Here is a 22137-nt window from a genome sequence, read left to right on the forward strand (position 1 = left end):
ATATTTAAGTATTTTTTAACAAATGTTATAAATAATTTATTTCATGAAAATTTTAATAATTTAATTGATAAAAATATTTTAATAAAAAGTTGTTGAAAGTATAATTTTACAGAATTTAATACCTAACCGCAAAAAATAGTCCGATAATATGTTAATATATGTACTTATGCAATTTAAGTTTATTTATTTTCAGTCCATAAAAATAATTTCAGTGTTTTTGCCATTCTCGTGTTCAAGAAAAAATGCCTCTATATTTCATTGCAACAGTGCGGAGTAAAACAACAGCCATATGTACAATACATTTGATATTTGAATATTGACAATATATTATCGTTGTCATTTAGCAAAAGACCACTGAAAAAAGGTTGTATACCGGCCACGTGCACCGTTTAATTTGAGAAATCGATCACTGAAAACTGAGTTGCATACTCACTATGGTCCACGAGGAAGATCGACGTTTTTCTCTCCAACCAGGAATTCCTCTGGGCCATTGCTGCAGGTAAAGAGAAGGGTAAGAGTGGCAGAAATCCATTTATGGTAAAAACCGAACTGAAGGGATCCAAAGCCGATCCAATTTAGATTATAAAAACCGAACAGATATATTTTGTAAAAATGGCTTAGTTAACTGAGTCATTTTTATTAAGTGGATTGATTTGATTCAGTTTTCTGAAAAAATAAAATCATATATATGAGCATAGAGTAGATAACCGAACTCAATCGATCCAATCTAATTTAAGAATCAATTCATATTTAAAAAATATCAAATCAATCCACTTTATAAATAATTTGGTTAACTGAATCAGTTCAGTTTAATTTAGATTTTTTAAAATTCCTTATAATAGTGAAATTAATCATCAGATAATTACCTAAGATAACTGAGAGCAGACATTCGGTAGAGACAGGTGAAGACCAAGATATGCAATCCAATGGTATAAAAGAATGCGAAAGTTCGGGCATACCTGCAGGGGGATTCTTTATCAATTAAGTAACGATACACAATATTTTATCCACGTATGTAAAGGAAGAAACACGAATAATACACTCGATCTTCCGAAAGAGACGCCTTCAGCAGACACAACCAGCAAGATGAATTGGAGAATCAAAACTATGAAAGCTAATTTTTTTTTATAAATAATGGTTGGCGAAACAGTTAATGATGAGTTAAAAGAAAAAATAAGAAAGTTTTCTTTTTCTTCATTTATTTCAATATCAAACAGGATAACAAACTATTTAAGCAGAAGAAAACAGGAGCATCGGAGAATGTTTAAAAGTCGCAGAAGCGTTCAAGCATACTTGTTACCAAGGAGAAAACGTCCACTGCTGAGCGTAATTCTGTCCCTGAATCCCAACTCTTTGTATCTTTGATCCCTTTCCTAATTACATGAAAAATAAATGGAACTGTTCATAATTCAAATTAAATAATATTGATTAGAGAACACAGTGAAAGATAACATTCTCATGTTTCTAACCAAACACTTCCTTATCTTTTATTCAATCCCAATCCACCCTTCCTTTTCTTGGTAAGATGCGAAATGGGAGAGGGAGATCTATAAGGATAGTCTGGTGTTCAATAACTTCAACAGGCAACAGCAACTATTTAAATGCATGTTTAACCAACAAAGTTTAGGCTTTTATTCAAGGACATAACAAATATTCTTCCCTGTACCCGCTGACGAGACATATACCATTTTTTTATCAGTAATAATACACCTGAAAACTCAAGTTAATTCAAAACAGTTGTGAAGAAGTTGCATTTGGCAGCATCAACCTTAAAATAGATAGAAAATTCCTTCAAAGATCTTATTGTGTGGTTTTAGTCATTTTGTTATCTCGGAGAGAAACATTTCAGTTTCAACATTTGCAAATTTCATAAGTGAAGCAACTTAAAATGCATGAGCCATTTTTTTAAATGCTTTATTTCATTAAAGAAGCCAAGCTGAGTCACCTTTTTAGAGAATGCAGCAAAAGGATTTATATCATCCTCATATATCTTCTTGTATTTAGATTCAACATCTGACGTTAAACCACTTTCAAGATCTTCAGCATACTGAGCAAAAAATCACAAACAAATCTGAAGTTCAGAAAAAGGGAAAAAATGATCTTGAACAAAGAAACAGAATGATGTTTTAAGCATAATTTAAAAACCTTTTTAGAACCCCTAGAAACCACTTTCTCATGATTATAATCTTGTACATATCGAATCTTCCCATATAGTTTCACATTATCAGCCTTGCTCTTTTCCAGTTCCACTGTTAATACCCCAATCTTCTCCTTCAACTGCCTTATCTCCTATTAAAAGTAAAAAATTTCACCATTGTCAACACTGCCATATCCATAATCTAAAATTTAATTGAAATAATATTAAATAGAAACAAATAAAAAGAAATGAATCAATATTGATTATAAACATACCTCTTCTGTCTCTCGCAAGCGGGTCCTAAACCGATCTCTTTGATTACAAATTACTTTAAGCATTGAGCTCTGATCTTGGTCTAAGGATACTTGCCTTTGGTCTGTATTCTGATGCAAAAGAAGCCAATTTAAGTATTCTTTAAATCCAATTATACAGAAATGCTACATACAGAAGAAGCCTTGGGTGTGTGATTAATCATTCACTATAAAATTATCCAGCAAGACTTTTTTCAATGTTACCCAAAATCTTAATCTTCTAATTGCATGGGTAAATTGTAAGAAAATCAACATTTGAACCCAAAGGCATCATCTTTTTTTTAAAAAAAAGAAGATTACAATTGCATCATTCAACCATTTGGCTCAAAAGCTGAAGCTGTTAAGAAAAAGTTGAATAATGGTTCACACTCCTTCGAAGCCAGTTAGCTTGAAGCACATATAAAGTTCATTTAAATTTGAATGCGAGAATTGGAATGTTGAGAATCAATCTACCAATTACTTGGTCGAAAAGGCATTCACACCCTACCATGAACTATCCTAAAAGCACAAGATGTTATGAGAAGGCCTATGATAGATTTTACTTATATCTCTTACTGATACATCTAAAATTAGAATTATATTTTTCCATTGTAAACTCCACTTAACAAATCACTGGTGAAAACTGATTAGGTTTTCTGTTGACCTAAAACAAAACAACAGTAATGAAAAAAAGATGAGACAGCATCTCTTTCCAATTTTTGACTGCATGACACTTATTTCTTTAGAAGATTGTTCTTCAGAAAGAAGAAAACGCAGAAAGAATGGCAGCACAAAAGAGAATTTACCTCAGAAGCCTCACCCCCACCAGCTTCTGAAAGATCCCAATCATCAAGGAAGTTCCCTTTACGATCTTTTGAATTGGAACCATATCCCTGTATGAAAAGGGTTACTAAGTGCATTAATAAATAAAAAGCATAAAATTTCATCATAATTTATAAATTCATAAACAGATATTAGCAAAAAGAGAGCAATTGATGTTCTAAAGTGGTTGACATGTAACAGAGGTGGTGGAGGTAATCATTCCAAACCTTCAATATATCATCTTCTAACTTCTGTATCAATTTTTGTTGTTCATTAACCTTTGCTGTAAGTTCTTTTATCTTCTGTTCAGCTGTTTCCAGTAAGGATGTTTTCTCTGTAAGTGTGACCTGAAAATGGTAGAACTTCAACCTGAATAAAAGATGTATTTCAAAATGCACGGCAATAATACCTGCATATCATCTTAAAGAACAGTCTTCTAAATGAAATTGTTATTGATTCCACAACATGAACACTGCTTAAATGAATAAAGTGCAGAACATCCTTTCCTAACTGGTCTTGCTTTCTTTGCAAGCTACACTATATAAAAGGCCAGTTTTATGTTAGTTCTTAGTTTATTATTTCTTTCACTCTAATTTTTTCATGGTCTTCTTTGTTTATGGGGGCAGGAGGACCGGATGTCCAATTGCTAAATGAATCCCATTCATACCTTCAACTGTGTTAGTTCATGTTCCATTTTACGGTTCTTATCAAGAAGAAGAGACTCCATCTTGCTCATCTCTTCCCCACTTGTAGCCACCTCCCAGTCTTCAGCCTCAATTGAATTATAACCCACTGCCTGCATGTATAGCTCACAAGGAGTTACATAAATAGTGATGTTACAAGATAGGTCACCAAGATGAGAATAACCACCTGCAAAATTTTCACTTTCTTACGGAGATCATCAACCATTTTTTCTGTTGGCCTTGCTTGAAGTTCTTTCTTCATCTCCTCAAGGGAAGCCTCCTATATCAAGAGAAGGTAATAAAAAAGTAAATTGGAGCCCAAAAAGAAATTTAGAGACACAAATTTATTAGCAGACATGTATTTTACTGTTCATACTATTAGATAATTGAGCAAATGCTTGTAAATCAGGGTATCAAACATAAAATTACACAAAAATAGCACTATCAAGTTGCATTTCAATTATCACAAGCAATGAAAAAGAAAATTCCAACATCCTAGAAATGAAAGTTCACAAAGATCCTCCAAGCCAAACAACAATCTGAATTGAGAATTTTATGACTGGGTTAGTTAAAAACATGGTTTTGAAATTTCATGAACATGGAGGAACAAAATTATGAGCCATGTAATGATGCAAATGGATGTAATTGCTAATATATCAACTGCTGCCAACGCATCTAATGTGGGTCTTGGTTTGAAACTAAAATATATTGGATCAAAATGTGTTGGTATTCAAGAACACTTGTAATGCATTGAAGTATAAGTGAACCAAAATATATTAAGGAAGTCTTTAAGAGACTTTAGCCACAAAAATATCACCTTCTCATTGAGCATTGCTGTAAGTTTCTTGACTTCATTTATGTGTTCCTCCCTTTCATTTGATAACACTGTTTCAATATTGTGTAGTTCCATGTTCAATTCAGAGATTTGCTTTTCTTTGACATTTAAAGAATTCTCAAGCGCACTATTTGAGTCAAAATTATCTCTGCAAAATAAAAGCAAACAGTAAACTGAAGACTGTGATCCAGTGTAAAGGATAAGAAATTAGAAGGATTTGATCAGTATCAATGAGAATATGCATTATCAATAGAGGGCAGATAGACAGAAAACACAAATAAGTCCAGTAGCTCTATGGTCTTATTTCTTTCAGAGACTATACTTATCTGACAATACTTTCACTAAGGAAGGATTAACAGGTTAAGTGATCCAAATAATCACTTTTATTATCAGAAAGAGATAACCCCAAAGGTGGAGAATGAAGTTTATTTAAGACACCATGCTCTGAATTTTTATCAAGTAAAGATTTGTTTGACAAGCTTTTACAGCTGTACAAAATAATTAAAATAATAAAACATAAAGCTAAAGATACAGAATTAAAATGATACAAGACTAATAGAAACTTCCCTATATATCCAACAACTTCTGGTGTGTTTCTTACCATATTCAGAGAACTGTGATAATTTCTTCAATATGAAACTTACTCGGATATTTGGAACAAGCAGCTGCAACTTCTACTTGGTTCCAAGAAATAGTAAAATGATGATAAAAGTAAAACTGGATGGCTTGATGAAAAAGGAAAATATTTCATCTGGCAAATCTTTAACAAATTGAACTAGGATGCATTATTTCATCATGTTTGGAACAATGAAGACCAAAGAATCTTTAAAGGATATGCAGAACTGTAGTGTTATTCAACTTCAAAAGGGATGCTAAAGATGGATAGCGTAATTACAAGAAATTGCTTTAACGGCCAATAAAAAAAAATGCTTCTCCATGTAGAATTTCGAATGTTAGAAACTTAAAATGTGGAAAATATTAATTTTAGAAAGGGAAATACATGTAAATATGTCCAATTAATACTGCTTTGTATGTTTGGTAACAAAATATTATTATTTATTATTATTATCATCATCATCATTATCATCATTGTTATTTAAATAGAAAATAAAGTGTCACATACCTTTTCTTAATATCAGTCTCTTCATTTGCTGTTTGTAACTGTGATCGGAGAACCCCCTGCATACACAAGTTTCACTAGAATAAACAGGAAGTCTGACTGAATATGTTAAAGTATCACTCAGCAGCTTGAGACAAGATTCATTCCACTTAATGTTACAGAAGGAAATTCTTTTCAATTCTCTTCCTTCTACCCTTAAATTGATACCAAACAAGGGAAAAAACCTTTCATTCCCCTTCTTCCTTCCCCACCCAACCAAAGTCTGCATATCAAACTGAGCCTTAGTTATTTTAAGATTTGATTATGACTAAACAGTAACAACTGTAAACTAGTACATCAGAAAGACCCAAGAAAGGCGTACACAAATACACAGTTCATCCAGTGACAATCACACAAACTATATTCAACTTACAGTCATTGAAAACAGCCTTTGCAAATAATATAATCTAGTAATCCTATTATTTATGCCTACAGATGGGAATAACATTGCCAGTGAGACCAGAACAGAATAGGAGGTTGAGGGGTAAGTTGTCCATAGAAATTTAAAGTTGAGTAGTAAGGATACGCTTAAAACAATTTAAAGAAAATTTTACAAAAGAAGAGAAACAAAATAGAAACTTAAAATAATAACATCAACCAAGCCTTATCCCAAGAATCGGGATGACTACAAATACTTGAATACTCAAACACAAGTCATTCCACAAGGAATAGTTAAAGAGAGATTTAGAGTTAAGACACAATCTTCCTAGTTACAAAAAACTGTGTTTCTTTTGGCAGTTTGTTCTTGCAGATTTTGCATGATTTCAAAATTTTAAAAATTTCTCACGGCTTCTTCCTCTTTTGAGCTTGAAATATATAGAAGGACTCTGATAGGACTCAGCAAAGTAGTTACAACAGTTACAGAAGTGGTTTATTGGTTAGCATAAACAGAAGAGGAATGAAAGGAGAAGGCATCCAAAATTGTTCGTATCGGAAAACAAAGCAATAGCTCAGTTGTGAAAGCCTAAAAGGGGCAACTCCTTGTCAAGGGGAAACCCTTAGAAGTTAGAAGGGGATTTCTCTCCTTTTCTGTTCAAATATCATTCTCCAATAACAGATTCATCCTTATTCTTTCCATCTTACATTCTATTCTACAATTCTGGTTTGTTGATTTGTAATTGTAAGAGATTCCCAGCTGTAATTAATATGTATATGGAATATGAATTGATTGCAGCAGTGATAATTTGTTAAAGGATACTTAGGATAGAAGCAACTAACTGTTATAATTCAACAAAGCACCTCCAAATATGGAACAAAAAACAAAACTCAAGTCTTATCTTGCTAGGAATCATCATGGATCAAACTCTGCTATTAGACTCTATCAAAACTTTTTTTTTTTATCAAAAAAATAGTTCTTAATAGTTTATCCAAAAATTCTAGAGCAAAATCTTTCTTAATAGTTTATCCAAAAAAATTCCCATGGATCTCTCTCTTCTGACTTCTCCATTTGATTCAATTTCAGAAACTATGCTAATCAACTCCTCACATGACCAAATCAACTTCGTTGAGGTTCTGTCATCTTCTCAAGATAGGTGCTATTCTAAGTTCATTTCAAATACATATTTATAATCTAGTGTGTACAATCATCCACCTCAACATTAATCATGTTCACAGTTCACTACACTTAAATAAATCTAAAAACGGTGGACTGTAATATTTCATAAATTCTAAAACAAACAGATAGAAAGCAGCAAAAAATGGAGAATTTGACTGAACAGGAAAACACACAATTACAAATAATCACACTTCAAAATCAAATAAAAGTTTGTAAATTGCACCTTCTCTCTTTCTAAACTAAGAAGCATTGATTGTGCACGTTCCACTTCATCCATCAGAAGACCAACCTCTGATTGCTTAGCTGCCCTCTCTTCCTCTGCAGTTTTCAAGAAAAACAAGAGATCATTTTCTTCAATATTAAACAATATTAGGAGAATCATGGACTTAACTCTTAATATGCAGATAGAAAGGCATAGTGATGAGATTATACAGTAATGTAAGAACTGATGTTACATTTAAGTACTGATGCTACAGATTCAAGTGAAGTGTATGACTAAAATTGAAATGAAAAGTGAAAACTATCTGATTACCAGATTGGGCTCGGAGTTCAAACAACTGGTTTTGTGCAATTTCATGCAATTTCTGCATATTAGAAACACTGTCTTTGGCATGCTGCAACTGGTCTTGAAGTGCTTGTTCCCTGCATACAATAAAGAGATCATCAGACTAGGTAAGCAATGCCAAGGCAAAGAAGTAAAGTTCCAATAGCATAGTCGTGGTCGTTCTATACAAAGCAAGAAGGACAAACTGTCAAGCATAAACTCTCCCTCACTTGCAGCAAACAGAAAGCTAATGGAAATACTTGCAGGCAGAAAAGAAAAAAGGTCATTCAATAGACCTGAACATCCCATTCAATCCCTCACTCAATCATAGCTTGGTCCTCCCTTTCCCTGCCTTCCCTTCTTACACTTCACACCATTAACAAATTTTGTTTCTTTCCTCCCACCCCCCTCCTATGTCTGCAGGTAGTGCTTCAAGAAGCCAGTGTCTTTTCAGCTCACAAGAGGTGACAATCCCATGCTTCTTAAAGGATTTACAGAAACCGTGTGTTTTAAATGATTGCACATATCAGCTTTATTTATAATCAATAAGCTAAAATTAGAGAAAAGAAATAACTACTGTAGTCCCTAATTTTCAGCTATACAAGTTTCCATATTTCCCTATTTACATAAGATCAAATCATAACAGAATCATCTCTTTAACACTTCTCCTCTGTTCTTCTATAGTCCAGCAATGATAAGAATGCTATAAACATTTACCAAATGCAATCGAACATGTACTACACTGAATAAACAAACGATTTGCCACAGCAGACAAGATTACAAGGTACCTTTCTTTCAAAACTTCCAATGTTTTCTGGTTCTCTTCTGCCAGACTGCGTTGCTTAATCTCCACAATTTCTTTAACTTTCTCTTCCATCTAACTCACATAAATTCAAATAAAAAAATCATGAAAAAAAGTTGGATCTAATTTGTAATTTAATTTTAAAGATGTTGGGTAACTAGAGAATTCTACACCTTGCAAATTTATCATAAGATAACAATATCAACATACAAATTGAAAGGAACTTTATCAATTTGACAGTAGGGAGTTAAATTCAGGTAAGCTAGGAAATCAATTTATTGCATCTCATAAATGCAAATCGTTGAAGCCTTTCTGCCAAAATTTACCAGTAGACATTTAGGGGCAGTCACCACAATTAACAACGTTCTTTATCACAAAAGGAAAAATTCTGCACTTGTTTGAATGCATGTGCAGATTCACCCATTTGCACAATATATGCATAAACCAGGCCAATGCATCTCAAATTCAGAAATTAGCAATTCATGAGAAATCAGCAACTTGGTAAGTCCTACTTTGCTCCTTTTCTAACTCCAAGGTGCTATCAAGTTACAAAATAGATTTAAGGATAATTATAGGATACAATATTAGACACAAAAACATCCGTAAGGCAACCTTTAGTCAATACAGTACTTATAATTATTTTTCATCTAATCTTATAATCTTATTCATCCTTAAATTGCTATAAAATTAAATTGGGTAAGAAACAATGATAAAGGATTAGGATATTAATTTTAGAGGAGCAATATATTAAAAACCATTGTTGTGCTTTCACCAAAAAGCTTAAGCTTTTGGGAGAGTTGTTTCATAATAGAAATGAAAACAGGTGGTCATAATAGGATCCTGACAATACACCAGTGTTACAAGACCGAATACAAGAAGCAACATATAAAGGTATCAACAGGTATTTTCCTCAAGAAATGAAAGAAACTGCGACATTAATTAATCATGATTCATATACACAATATCAGAAGTATCAATAACCTGTTGCTCTAATTGCCTATTTCTTTCTTCAAGTCTTCGTATTGTAGCCTGCTGATTCTTCAGGTGAGTTGCCTCTGTTCTGAACTCCTCAAGCTCAACTTTCATTTTCCGGTTTTCAGATTCAAGCTCAGATAACTTAAGATCTTGCTCCTGTACAATGAAAACATTCAGAACATGAACAAACATATGTAAATATGCACATGGCTTTCCTTACATGCATAAAATATTAAAATGTAATGTCAATGCACACAAGTATCGTACATACAGTTTAGTAAGCAATAAAAATGAAATTTTTTGAACCATATTAAATTACTAATAAGGAGTAATGGAAAACACCTAAGATGGTAATGTTTAAACATACATACTGGGAAAGTTGGAGGGCTGCCAATCTCTCTGAAAGTCAAGAGATGAAAAGTTGAAAACACCTTAATTAAAGCAATAGTGGGCAGAACACAAAAAGAGATACTAGAAGCAGAATCCTAACCCAACATAGATTTGATGGCAAGGATATACCCTTAAAGATGCATGCAGGCCAAGATGGAAAGACATTCCCAGTGCTCATAGCAAAAATAGCATTATTACACTTTACACCAATATATTTACATTTGAGAACCATGCACTCATCATCCATAAGTCCATAACTACTTCATGCATGTATATATGTAATACATTCAATAATATTGCAAAAGTTCTATCACATACGTACAAAAAGATTGATAATAAAAAGAACAGGGCCCGTAAGCAAAATGCTTGAACTCACAGCAATAGATGCAATAGCAGGATAAGGATCCGGAGCTTCATAGAGCTTTTGATAGATGTTGAGAAAAGCATTTTCTCCAAACTTAGCTCTCTTAGTAAGATTATCAACCTCTTCCTGATAGCCCTTAAGCAAGGCACTGAACAAACTTAACTTATCCTCTGGCGAAGCCTTTCTGAAGTCTGTAAGCAGCACAACATGTAATTTCTCAGACATCCATTTAGTACCCCCAAACAATAAATAAATAACAACAATAATAAAAATAAAATAAAAAATCACAGAGTGCAGCTGTGCTCCTCCCTAGTTCCAATTTTAGTGAAAACGTGATCATTTACGGTACCTAGCGGGTAAGTATGATTGCGAAGCACATATTGAATGACGATTTCATAATAAATGCGATTAACTATGTTTCTAGCATAATTTCGAAACAGTAACAAAAGCACTAAGCTGAACATGCCTCTAGTGTTCTCTGCAAGCTTGCGCCGATTCTTCTGACTGTTTTCCTGATTCTCTGCAATTCGAAGCCCTTGCTCGTCCAATATAGATTTCTCCTTTTCCAACTCAAAATCTAAAAAGACGAAAAACAAAGTCACAACACCGTCAGTAATCTCGCAGCAATTGAAACAATGCGGCAACACATCGAGATCAACAAGTCAATTCACGTGGAATTAAGAACTAAGACGAAAGCTACGAAAATCGATGAAAATTGAAAAAAGCGAAACGTGGAAGTGAAGTTCCGATTGAGCGCATTACCTTTCCAGAAGGCGGAGACGACGGAGATCGGAGAAGACGTCGGAGCGGTGGATTTGTCTCTCTCGGGTCCGGATCCGGATCCACTTGGCGGAGCCTCCATTTTCCGGTGCACTGTATCCAAATTGGTTGAAGAAATTATATTTTCTGTGTCTCGAGATTTATATTCCCCGAACGGAAAACTCTTTCTTCTGGTAATGTGGGATCAGAAAAACGGATCTGAATGTTTGGGAAGTTAATTAAGTAATAGCTTAGTTTATTTTTTTTCTTTCAGATTTTTGGTCGATAAGCAATGTCTTTTCTGGGTTGATATTACTATCGATTTTATCAGAATCAACGAGTATTTTTTACAGGTGCAGAGTTTTGAAGGAGACTGGACGGGTTCTTCCTCGTAATCATTGGGCCGAGTTGGTCCTTTGGGCTTTAGGCCCTTGTATTTGTTGCTTTGTGAAATGTTGGGCCCATGGTGTATACAGTTCTAACTTTGATCGTCAATGCTGAATGGCTATGAAGTTGCGGCGAGTAATGAGTATGCCAAAAATTATTTCCATGCATTTAGCATTGTTTACATTGAAATTATGCATCGCCTACTTTTTTTTTTTAAAAGTAAATCCACATGAAATTAAATGATATAAAACAAAGAAAAGTTAAATTTGATTTTATAATTTTTATTTTTAGATAATCACAATATTGATATGAAATATCTATTGTAAAAATTCATAAACATATATAAAATAAATGTTTTATCCTAACATGATTCTATATTTAAAAGAAATAAGGGGACTTAATTAATTATGTTACTTTTACAGGACATTTAAAAATATCTAAATTATGATTAATATTTAAATTACATGAGAAAATGGATTTTGTTAGATAAAGAAATATTTAATGAATTATTACTTAAGGGAGAAGACAATGTAAAAAAAATGATCATATTAAAATTATTATAATAATAAATTAGATAAAGATTCAAAAATTGTAATAAAATGTATATTGTATTTCAGATGTTAATATAATTTCATGCAAAAATTTCATATTTATATATAATTTAACTATTAGTCGATTAAAAATGAATACTAATGTAGAGAAGAAAATTCTTAATTATTTACCTTGATAAAATGATTATTTCAATAAAATAGTTAAAAATAGGATAATAAAAAAGAGTATTTTGGCTCAAAATATTTATCAAAGTATAAAGCTTATTGTTTTAAGAGTGGTCAGGTATAGATGTAACATCTTTTTTTAAAATAAAATAATGTGGTTGTTTCTTTTAATAAAATAATATAGTTGTTTAATGTATATAATCAATTTTATTTGCGTAATTAATTTGGTTAATTGGACTTTTAAAATAAAGGCTAAATTATATTTTTGGTGCTTCATCTTATTTTTTATTTATTTTGATCAATTATTTTTTAAAATATTTATTTTGGTCTTTTAACTTGTAAATTTAGGTCAATTTAGTTATTTTAAAAAAAATTGACTAATTGAAAACTTGAAACTTATGTGGTAAAATTTATTTATATGAAAACTATTTAAAGCTATTAAAGTTTAAACAAATGTGTTATAAATATGGTGAAAACCAAAATTTTCAAAAAAAAATCTATTTTCATATTATTTTTTATTTATTCATGGGATTTATTTTTCACATATGTTTATAGTTCTTTTGAATTCAAATGTTTTTCATATATGTGAATCTAATGTTGCAAGTTAAAATTTTTGAGTCAATCAAAAATTATTTCAAAATCATATTACAAAATTGAAAATGATCATTGTTTTTAAATTATCAAATTGATTCAAATATAAAAAGATAAATGATCAAAATAAATTTTAAAAAATAGGATAAATGGCCAAAAGTATAATTTAGCCTAAAATAAATAAAGGGTATTTTTATAATTATAATGTATACTAATAATAAAGAAGATTATCTTATTTTATGTACATATATTTTTTTGGATAATCATGTCCATATAATTATTTATCAAATTACTTTTTCTCTCTCCACCATTTTTTATTTGGGTTTTTTTTTTCATTTTCATAAATTTCTGTATTCAAACAACTCACTTTTATTATATTTTCATTCATATTTTTTAAAAAAAAATACACGGAAACACATAATGCCTTTTAACGCTAGTTATAATAACAAAAAATAAGATGGATTTTATAATTAATATGTGTTGATGGGTTCAGTTGAGTCTAGACTCTAAGAAATTCAACATAATGGTTAACCTAGAGTAAGTGATGAGTTAATTAAAAAGAGTTACTCTATAATTACTTCTATTTTATGCCACTCTTCGCATTTAAAATCAACATCTTTTGTGTAGAACAACCTTAAAAGACTATTAAAAATAAATAAAGGTAATGTTTTTTTATCTATCGGAATTACAATGACGAAATTAGGATTTGAATCAAAAATCGTGTATATTCTACCTCAATTTCTCACTATTAGGCTGACTCTAGTGATTTGAACAAAAGTAGTATAAGTCAACGGGGTAAAATGAGTGAGAGTCATAAATTTCACGGATAATCAATTACATAAAAATTAAATAAAAAATTAATGACATAAATTAAATCCCAAAGACAACCACAAGTATCCTCCCCCACATTTCTCTTTATAACAAGAAAATGCTCTTTGCAATTCACTCTCTCTCTCTTCATTAATCTCTTTTTTCTCTTCCGTTGAGGTTGTGAAAGCTCAACATTGTTTTGTCACACTTAGTTTGTTCTACTCTCTCCCTTTCTATTTGATTTTATTTCAATTGTTTCAATGAATCATCTTTTTATTCCCTTTTTTGGTCATTTTGAGTTGGCACTAAGTCAAGGTGTGTTTAATTTTTACATACATCTTTTTATAATAATATTTTGATCTTAATAATAATTTTGTCATGTTGCAAAGTGTGTGAACTATCAATTACGAGAAATTGACTTAACGCACAACTAGGAATGAGAATAAGTTGGGTCTTAAATGATGGCCTATAATCTGACCTTTTTAAAGTTTGTCTTGATTTGTTTAATAAAAAAATTAAGTTTAGACTTTTAAAAATGCATACTTATATACACTACAAAAAAAATGTTAATTTCCGACGGAAACAAGTAAATTTTCGACGGATTTAAATCTGTCGAAAAAAGTGGCTTTAGAAGAAAAAAAAATCCATCGAAAATACCATATTCCATTGGAAAATTTCTGACAGAAAATTCCATCAAAAAATTCTGTCAGAAATTGTAATTTTTGTTTAATTTTACAAAATTTATTAATGTAACAACCATCATATTTGGCCTTTCAAGGGTTCTATTTCACAACATTTTATTTTTTATCGTGTTTTATCTTTACTTGGGTAATTTCTGATAAACTTCCCAGAAGGTCACCCATCCCTATATTACTCCAGGTCAAGCACGCTTAACTGTGAAGTTCTAATGAGATAAGCTACCAAAATGTATATGCATGTTGTCAGTATAACTTGTACAAATTAATTCATTTAAGTCATCTTCAACTATACAATCTCATATTTGTACAATAATAATAATATATAATAATTTTATATTACAAATAATAATAATAATAATAATATATTTAATTATTCTTTATTTATATGTACTTACTTTTATAATTAACAATCTACTTATTTCTATTTAAAATTATAATTTAAATTATTTAATTTTATAATTTATAATGATAATATAATTTATAAAATTATAAATATTTATTTATTACATACTTATAAATTAAATTTTAATATTTTAAATAAATTATTAATTAACTTAATATATTTATTTATCTTAAATGAAACATATAAAATTCAAAAATGTATTTATCCTTGTTTTATTTTTTAATTATCAACCATTAATAAAATACTACCTTAAAATCTTATCTAATTATATCACAATATTTTTATATTAAATTTAAAACCAGATATTAGTTATACAAAAATATTAAGATCATATAGTAAATTGTCAATAATTAAGATTTTAGTTAAATAATTTAAAATAATTAATGTTTCAATTATATTGTTAATTAGCAAATAATTTATTCTAAAGTTATTTATTTTTTTATATTAATTATTAGTAAAAGTTAATAACTTTTAATTTAACATTTTGATCGATGAAATTCAACAAACACCATGAGTTATTGAGCAGAATAACTTTACTAAAAGTTATTTTGTAAGTTATTTGATTCCTCCACTCTCTCTCTCTATCTCAGTCTCTCTCTCTCTATAATATATATATATATATATATATAGAGAGAGAGAGAGAGAGGGAGGAGGGTTATACTAACACTAGTGTAACTTTTATTAAGTATTACACTTTACGCATTGCTCAATAACTTTATATTAAAATATGAATTTTGTAAATCTAATCGTTAGATTACTATAAAAAAATATATTAATATATAATAATTATATTACAAATAAAAAATAATAATAATATATTTAATTAATCTTTATTTATATATACTTACTTTTATAATTAACAATCTACTTATTTCTATTTAAAATTATAATTTAAATTATTTATTTTTATATCAAATATGTAAATAGTCAGAAAATTTTAAAATCATTTGATATTTCGTTTCATTAATTTGAATCAATGTATACAATGATTTTATGATTATCCGTCAATTTGAATTAATGAAATGAAGTATCAAATAATTTTCAAATTTTCTAAAAATTTGCAGATTTGATCTATGCATTAAGAATTTTAAATTGAACAATTTGATAGTTGAAATTTAATGTTGAACATGAGTTATTGAACGGAGTAGTTCTAGGTAAACTTACTTTTGGAATAAAAGGATATCTCTTCATTAGGTTATCACGTACCATTATATATACTAGGAGAAGGAGGAAACACACACTTCGTGTCTTTAAATATTTTTAAAAGTAAAATAATTAAAAATTATTTATTTATTTCTTAAGAATTAAGGATATAATTATCCATAATTTTGGAGACAAAAATCAGTTACAAGATGATGTATATTTCCCTTTATCTATTACTATAGATAATCAAACGACTATTTAACTATTTATCTTCCATTCATTTTTCCTGTCTCTATGTCTCTATCTCTCTTTATATATATAGAAAGAGGTTATTATACTAACACCGGTGTAACTTTTACTAAGTATGACACACCGCTCAATAACTTTATATTAAATATAAATTTTGTAAATTCAACCGTTAGATTACTATAAAAATATAATAATATATAATAATTATATTACGAATAATAATAATAATAATATATTTAATGAATCTTTATTTATATATACTTATTTTTATAATTAACAATCTACTTATTTGTATTTAAAATTATAATTTAAATTATTTAATTTTATAATTTATAATGATAATATAATTTATAAAATTATAAATATTTATTTATTACATACTTATAAATTAAAATTTAAAATTTAAAATATAAATTATTAATTACTTTAATATATTTATTTATCTTAAATCAAATATATAAAATTTAAAAAATGTATTTATCCTTATTTTATTTTCTAATATAAAATTTTGTATATATGTTTTAAGAGTAAAGAATTTTTAATTTAACGGTTAGATTTACAAAATTTTCATTTAATATAAAGTTATTGACCGGTGTAAAACATAAATTTTTTGACGGAAAAATTCGTCGGAAAATTTATATTTTTTGATAAAAAAATCTGTCAAAAATTTCCAACAGAAAAATCTGTCAAAAATTTTTGACGAAAAAATCCGTCAAAAAATCCGTTAGAAATTATCGACAGATTTTTTGGTCGGAAATAATAACTAATAGTAGTTAACGTCAATGTCACAAGAGTGCTTCATAATAATTACGCACCTATTCTTGTTATTATCATTTGTGGGTGTTGTGCCTCTCTTCTTTCCTCTTCTATACACCAACTTATAAAACTTTTCATGTTCGTTGGGATCACTTGTAGGAAGAGTCTTTTGTTGTAACGTAGCAAGTTGTTTTAGAAAGCTCAATATAGGTAATTTAATAGTCCAGAACGGCCCGTTTCCAATCTTGAACGGGCCGTTCCAAGCTATTAAATTTACCTGTAATTCGTGGTTGAGAACGGGCCGTTTTGGTTGAAGTACGGGGCGTTATGGATGCAGAATGGGCCGTTCTGGATAAGTCCCAGAACGGGCCGTTTTGATTTTAGAACGGGTCGTTCTGCATGTAGTTTTTGCACATGACGAAGAGATACAAAACGGGTCGTTCCGGATTCGGTACGGGCCGTTCTGGCCTTTCCGGAAAGTCTATAAATAGGGGTTGAGGGCCTTGAGGAGAATGCGAGTTTAGAAAGAAGTTTTAGAGAGAAGGTCTCTGGGTCTGTGAGCTCCTTTCTCTCCCAAATTCCTCTGTATGATTCATTTTCTTCTCTAGACAACTAATGTCTCCTGTCATTTCTTGAAATTCAGATTAGAAAACTTGATTTGGGTGGATTGAAGTTTCGAGTTGAGCTTCGAGGGGAAATTCTACTTCAGTTCAGTTTTTGAATATCTGAGCCAATTTTCAGGTGAGGGAAGCTAGAATGTAGATTGTTTAATTTCAGGAGAGTTAGGGAAGTTCATGCGTTGTTTTCCTTGAAATTGGTTAAGTTGTTGGGTGTGGATTGAGTAGTTGTTGACTTAAGTTGATCATATGTTGTGTGTTGCTACTATGTGTTATGTTGTTAAAGTTGTTATACATTGTGAAACTAAATTGTTTCTATGTTGTTTATTGTTGAGTTATTAATAAGTTGAGATGTATAAGTTGAAGTAGTTTAAAGTTGTAAAAGTTGTAAAAAGTTGCCTATTGTTGTAAGATGTTTATAGTCGTATTGTTGTAAGTTGCTTATCATCGTAAGATGCCCATTGTTGTATTGCTGTAAGTTGTCTATTGTGGTAAGGTGCTTATTGTTGTAAAGTTGTAAAGATGTCTATTGTTGTAAAGTTGAAAAGTTGGGGACATATGGTGAAGATATATGTCCTATGTTGAGATACATAGTACTAATGTGATAAGTTGAAAGTTGTTTTAAAGTTGAAAGCTGTTTTAAAGTTGAATCCCTTAGTACTGTGTGGGCGACATGGAAATAGACAGATAGTCGATCCATGTCATGGTTGAATGACCAAATTGAGTAAGGTATCTAGTTAGAGATGTAGTCTTTGACTAGGTACTAGAGGGTGCGTGGTACTTGGAGGACAATGGGTGGGCTAACTCCATATGTGGATTGGTGAAGCTAGCCAAGGCCGTGGTAGGCTCATACTCAAACCCTTTTATTCTGACAGTAGTACTGGACCTCCGAGTCTAAGTGGCACACCTGAGAAGTCAACTATTGTTGTCTATACCTGGTTCTCTTCGGAGTTCCTAACGTTGTTCTATACCTGACCTGGTTGAGATAGGTCAAACGCTGGATTCGGTAGGGTTTATGTCACCTAGACTGCTCAACTTCAGTTGTTGGAGATCTCCCAGTTGTATATGCCTGACAACGCATTAAATATTAAGTTGTATATTGTTGTTGTTGTTGTTGTATTAAAGTTGCTTCTAAGTTGTATGAATGAATTGTGTTTTTATGTTGAACTGTATGGTTGTTTGTGATGATGATGTAATGAATGTGTAGTATAGTATTTTCCCTATACTCATATGGTTGATTATTGAATTCTAGCTTACCCTTTTGTTTCTATGTGGATGGACTGCTATGATCATACGTTGTATGGGAGCAGATCAGGGCTAGGTTGGAGCTATTGGCTGAGTCTACTGCTAGAAGTGGAATTTTTTTGGTTCCTAATGTCAGAGTTACCACTTTGGGTAACAGTTTTGTGCTTGACCGACACTAGGAGATAGTAGTTTTGGATAACTGTGTAAATACTAATACTTAAAAAACTTAATTATTGTATATATTTATCACTTTTTGTATTTATGAGTTATCCAATTTTATTATTTATCTTAGTTTGCAAATTTTTTTGTACGATTCCATTAAGTGTAGAGACTACGGTGGATTGTTACACTTGTACCCTCTGATTCACCATATCATCTTTTATCATTGTATCTTTCACTTCCTTATTGACGGTGTTACCACCTTTCACCGCCTTGAGCACCTTCAATGTCATTATATGTTAGGTTAATTTCTCCCAATCGATAGTTGACACACTTTGTAACGCGACAATTAATTCTAATGTGATACTTTGTTTAATTAAAATTTAGAATATTAAAATCATAGAATTGTAATGGTATAATAAAAAAAAATACAATTAACTCTAAAGAAAATATAAATAAGCAAAAAAAAAAGTTAAACTTATCAAAATAAAAAATACTAATTAAATTTATATTAAAAATAATAAATATATAAATAAAATTAAAAAAGGACCGTCAAACTAGCCCACCATTTAGTCCAACAAACTAAACAAATTAATAAATCAGAATATCTAATTTCATCCGTTAATTTCTTAATATCAACTCACGTGACCCGTTTTGATACCTTAACACAGGATGAGTGTTTTATGGTATTTCACGATCTACATACAAATACACAATGTTAATAGATTTTGTGCCACAATCTCTAGTCATGTCTGTTTATCCATTCCAGACGAATAATAGTTGCTCCTACCAATGTGTCAGGCAAGCTGTATTTTCAGTCATAAATAATTTAATTGTTAATTTGAAAATTTTAGACCAAATTTATTGATTTTATTTAATTAATGATTAAAAATAAATGTAAGTAATAATTAAAGAAAATATTAAATAAATATTTTGGTCTTTCTATTTTTTTTCAACTCTTAATTTTAATTTCCTAATTTTAAAAGAGTCATTCAATTTTTTAATTTTAAAAATCCATAATTTTAATCTTATCATGAATTTAACATTTCTTAACTATTAAATTTCAATTAATTCATCATGTAATTCTATTATTATTTAAATGATGTGATATTTAATGACATAATATTTAGAGAGAAGAAAAATATAAATAAAATTTAATAATAAAATAAAATAATTCTCTTGACATATATAATTTTTTTATATACTTTTAAAACCAATCATTATTATTGTAATTATTATGTAAAATAATTAGTAATCAAAAGACTTTTTTCATTGTACAAAAAATATTTTGTGTATCACAATTTTTTTTAGGCTAAAAACTTATTTTGGTCTCTTATAATAATTGTTTGCTTCAATTTAGTTTCACTTTTATTTTTGGTCTCAATTTGGTCCCAAATAAGTTAATTGGTTTCAATTTGGGACTTCCGTCCAAATTATTTAAACGGGCCGTTCTGGGTGCACTCTTGGTGTGTTAATTTTGCATCTGAAATGGGTCGTTCCAGATGCAAAATTAACACACCACCAGTACATCAGAACGGTCCGTTCTGAAACCAGAACAGGCCGTTCTGAAACCAGAACAGGCCGTTCTGGTTTTGGAACGGGCCGTTCTGAATCTAGAACGGCCCGTTCCAGAACTCAATGAAGACAATAAAATATTCTTTATTAATTTTATTAAAAAATATAATAATTTTAAAAAATATTTTTTATGGTAAAATTTTTAAAATTACTTATTTTTATAAAATATAATTCTTATAAAAAGAGTAATAACTTTTCCCTTTTCTCTTTCTGTCTGAAGAAATATTTAAGTGTTACTTTATAATTTTTTGCAACTTATTTAAAATTAGAGGAATAAAATGATAAAAATTAATAGGATAAACATAATAAAATTATTAATTTATTTTCTTTTAGTGTCCTCTAAATTTTTACATTCATTTAAAACAAAAATATTGTATATGTTAATTTGAATTAATTTAACGAAGTATCATATGATTTTTAATTTTTTTATAAATTTGATCTATACATGAAAAGCTTTTTAATTTAACAATTAAATTTTTAAAAATTTGATATAGAACATTAATTATTAAATAGAATAAATCTATTAAGACTTACTCTTGAAGTAAGTAAATTTTTTCTTCATTAAAAATGAAGATAATTTTACCACAAAATAAAAAACAATTAAACAATAAAATAAAATAAAAAAATTAAAGTATTTATTATATTAGATATAACAACATAATTAAAATATAATTAATAATATATATTTTATAAAATTATTAATATTTTATATATAAAAAAGAATGAAAATTTTTTTAGTGCTCCCACTATGATTAACTTATATCTGTCTCTGCATGTGGTTGTGTGGTGAAATGTTAGTCATGTGTATCCTCTTCCTTTACTTCAGGTTCTACCTCTTCAAGAACAGGTTGTTGTTGTGGGGGTACATCGTTAATGACTTCAAGGAAAAATATCATATCATTTCATCATTTACTGCATAGTGTCAATTTGGTAGTAAGTGGTTCACTCCAGTTTAAAATGAAATAAAATCTGCTACCATTGTTTTTAGTGATACACTGCATTGTCCTTAATGATACACTGTATAGCCTAACTGTTTAGCAATTGAAGTTATCAATTTCCATTGACAATATTACAAAATTCAGTGTTTGAAATGCTTTGTACCTTGGGTCTTTTTCCTTCCACGATTCACAATCGTGAACTATAATCATTGATCGTTTATGTTTAGCAGTCTTGAACCAGAACGGCCCGTTCTGGTTGCACATTTAGTGTGTTAATTTTGCACCTGGAACGGGCCATTTTGGATGCAAAATTTACACACCAAGAGTGCACCCAGAACGGGTCGTTCTGGTTTCAGAACGGGTCGTTCTGGTTCCAGGTGTTTTCAAAAAATTGGCATCCATGTAGCATCCACCTATGCATCTACGTGGCATCCACGTGGCCAACAGTTAACTCCGTTTAAATAATTTGGACGGAAGTCCCAAATTGAAACTAATTAATTTATTAGAGACCAAATTGAAACCAATTAATTTATTA

At 29.9% G+C, this 22137-nt stretch overlaps 1 protein-coding gene across 1 annotated transcript; it reads right to left on the reverse strand.

Annotated features, from left to right (window-relative positions):
* Positions 1–231: 231 nt before the first annotated feature.
* On the reverse strand, positions 232–11650 carry LOC109818251 (protein CASP). The gene is made up of 19 exons (XM_020383686.2): positions 11319–11650; positions 11023–11133; positions 10569–10747; positions 9809–9958; positions 8814–8902; positions 8014–8123; positions 7705–7799; positions 5891–5946; positions 4750–4915; positions 4120–4212; positions 3917–4045; positions 3477–3596; positions 3234–3320; positions 2413–2520; positions 2146–2289; positions 1946–2047; positions 1294–1373; positions 867–959; positions 232–493 (listed from the first exon to the last, which is right to left on the reverse strand). Exons 1-19 carry the CDS (start codon positions 11416–11418, stop codon positions 433–435), a joined length of 2073 nt encoding a protein of 690 aa, XP_020239275.1. The 5' UTR covers positions 11419–11650; the 3' UTR covers positions 232–432.
* Between the last annotated feature and the right edge of the window lie 10487 nt (positions 11651–22137).

The sequence above is a fragment of the Cajanus cajan genome, chromosome 1 (genome assembly GCF_000230855.2).
Source record: "Cajanus cajan strain Asha chromosome 1, NIPB_CcT2T_4, whole genome shotgun sequence".
Taxonomy (NCBI): Eukaryota; Viridiplantae; Streptophyta; class Magnoliopsida; order Fabales; family Fabaceae; genus Cajanus; species Cajanus cajan.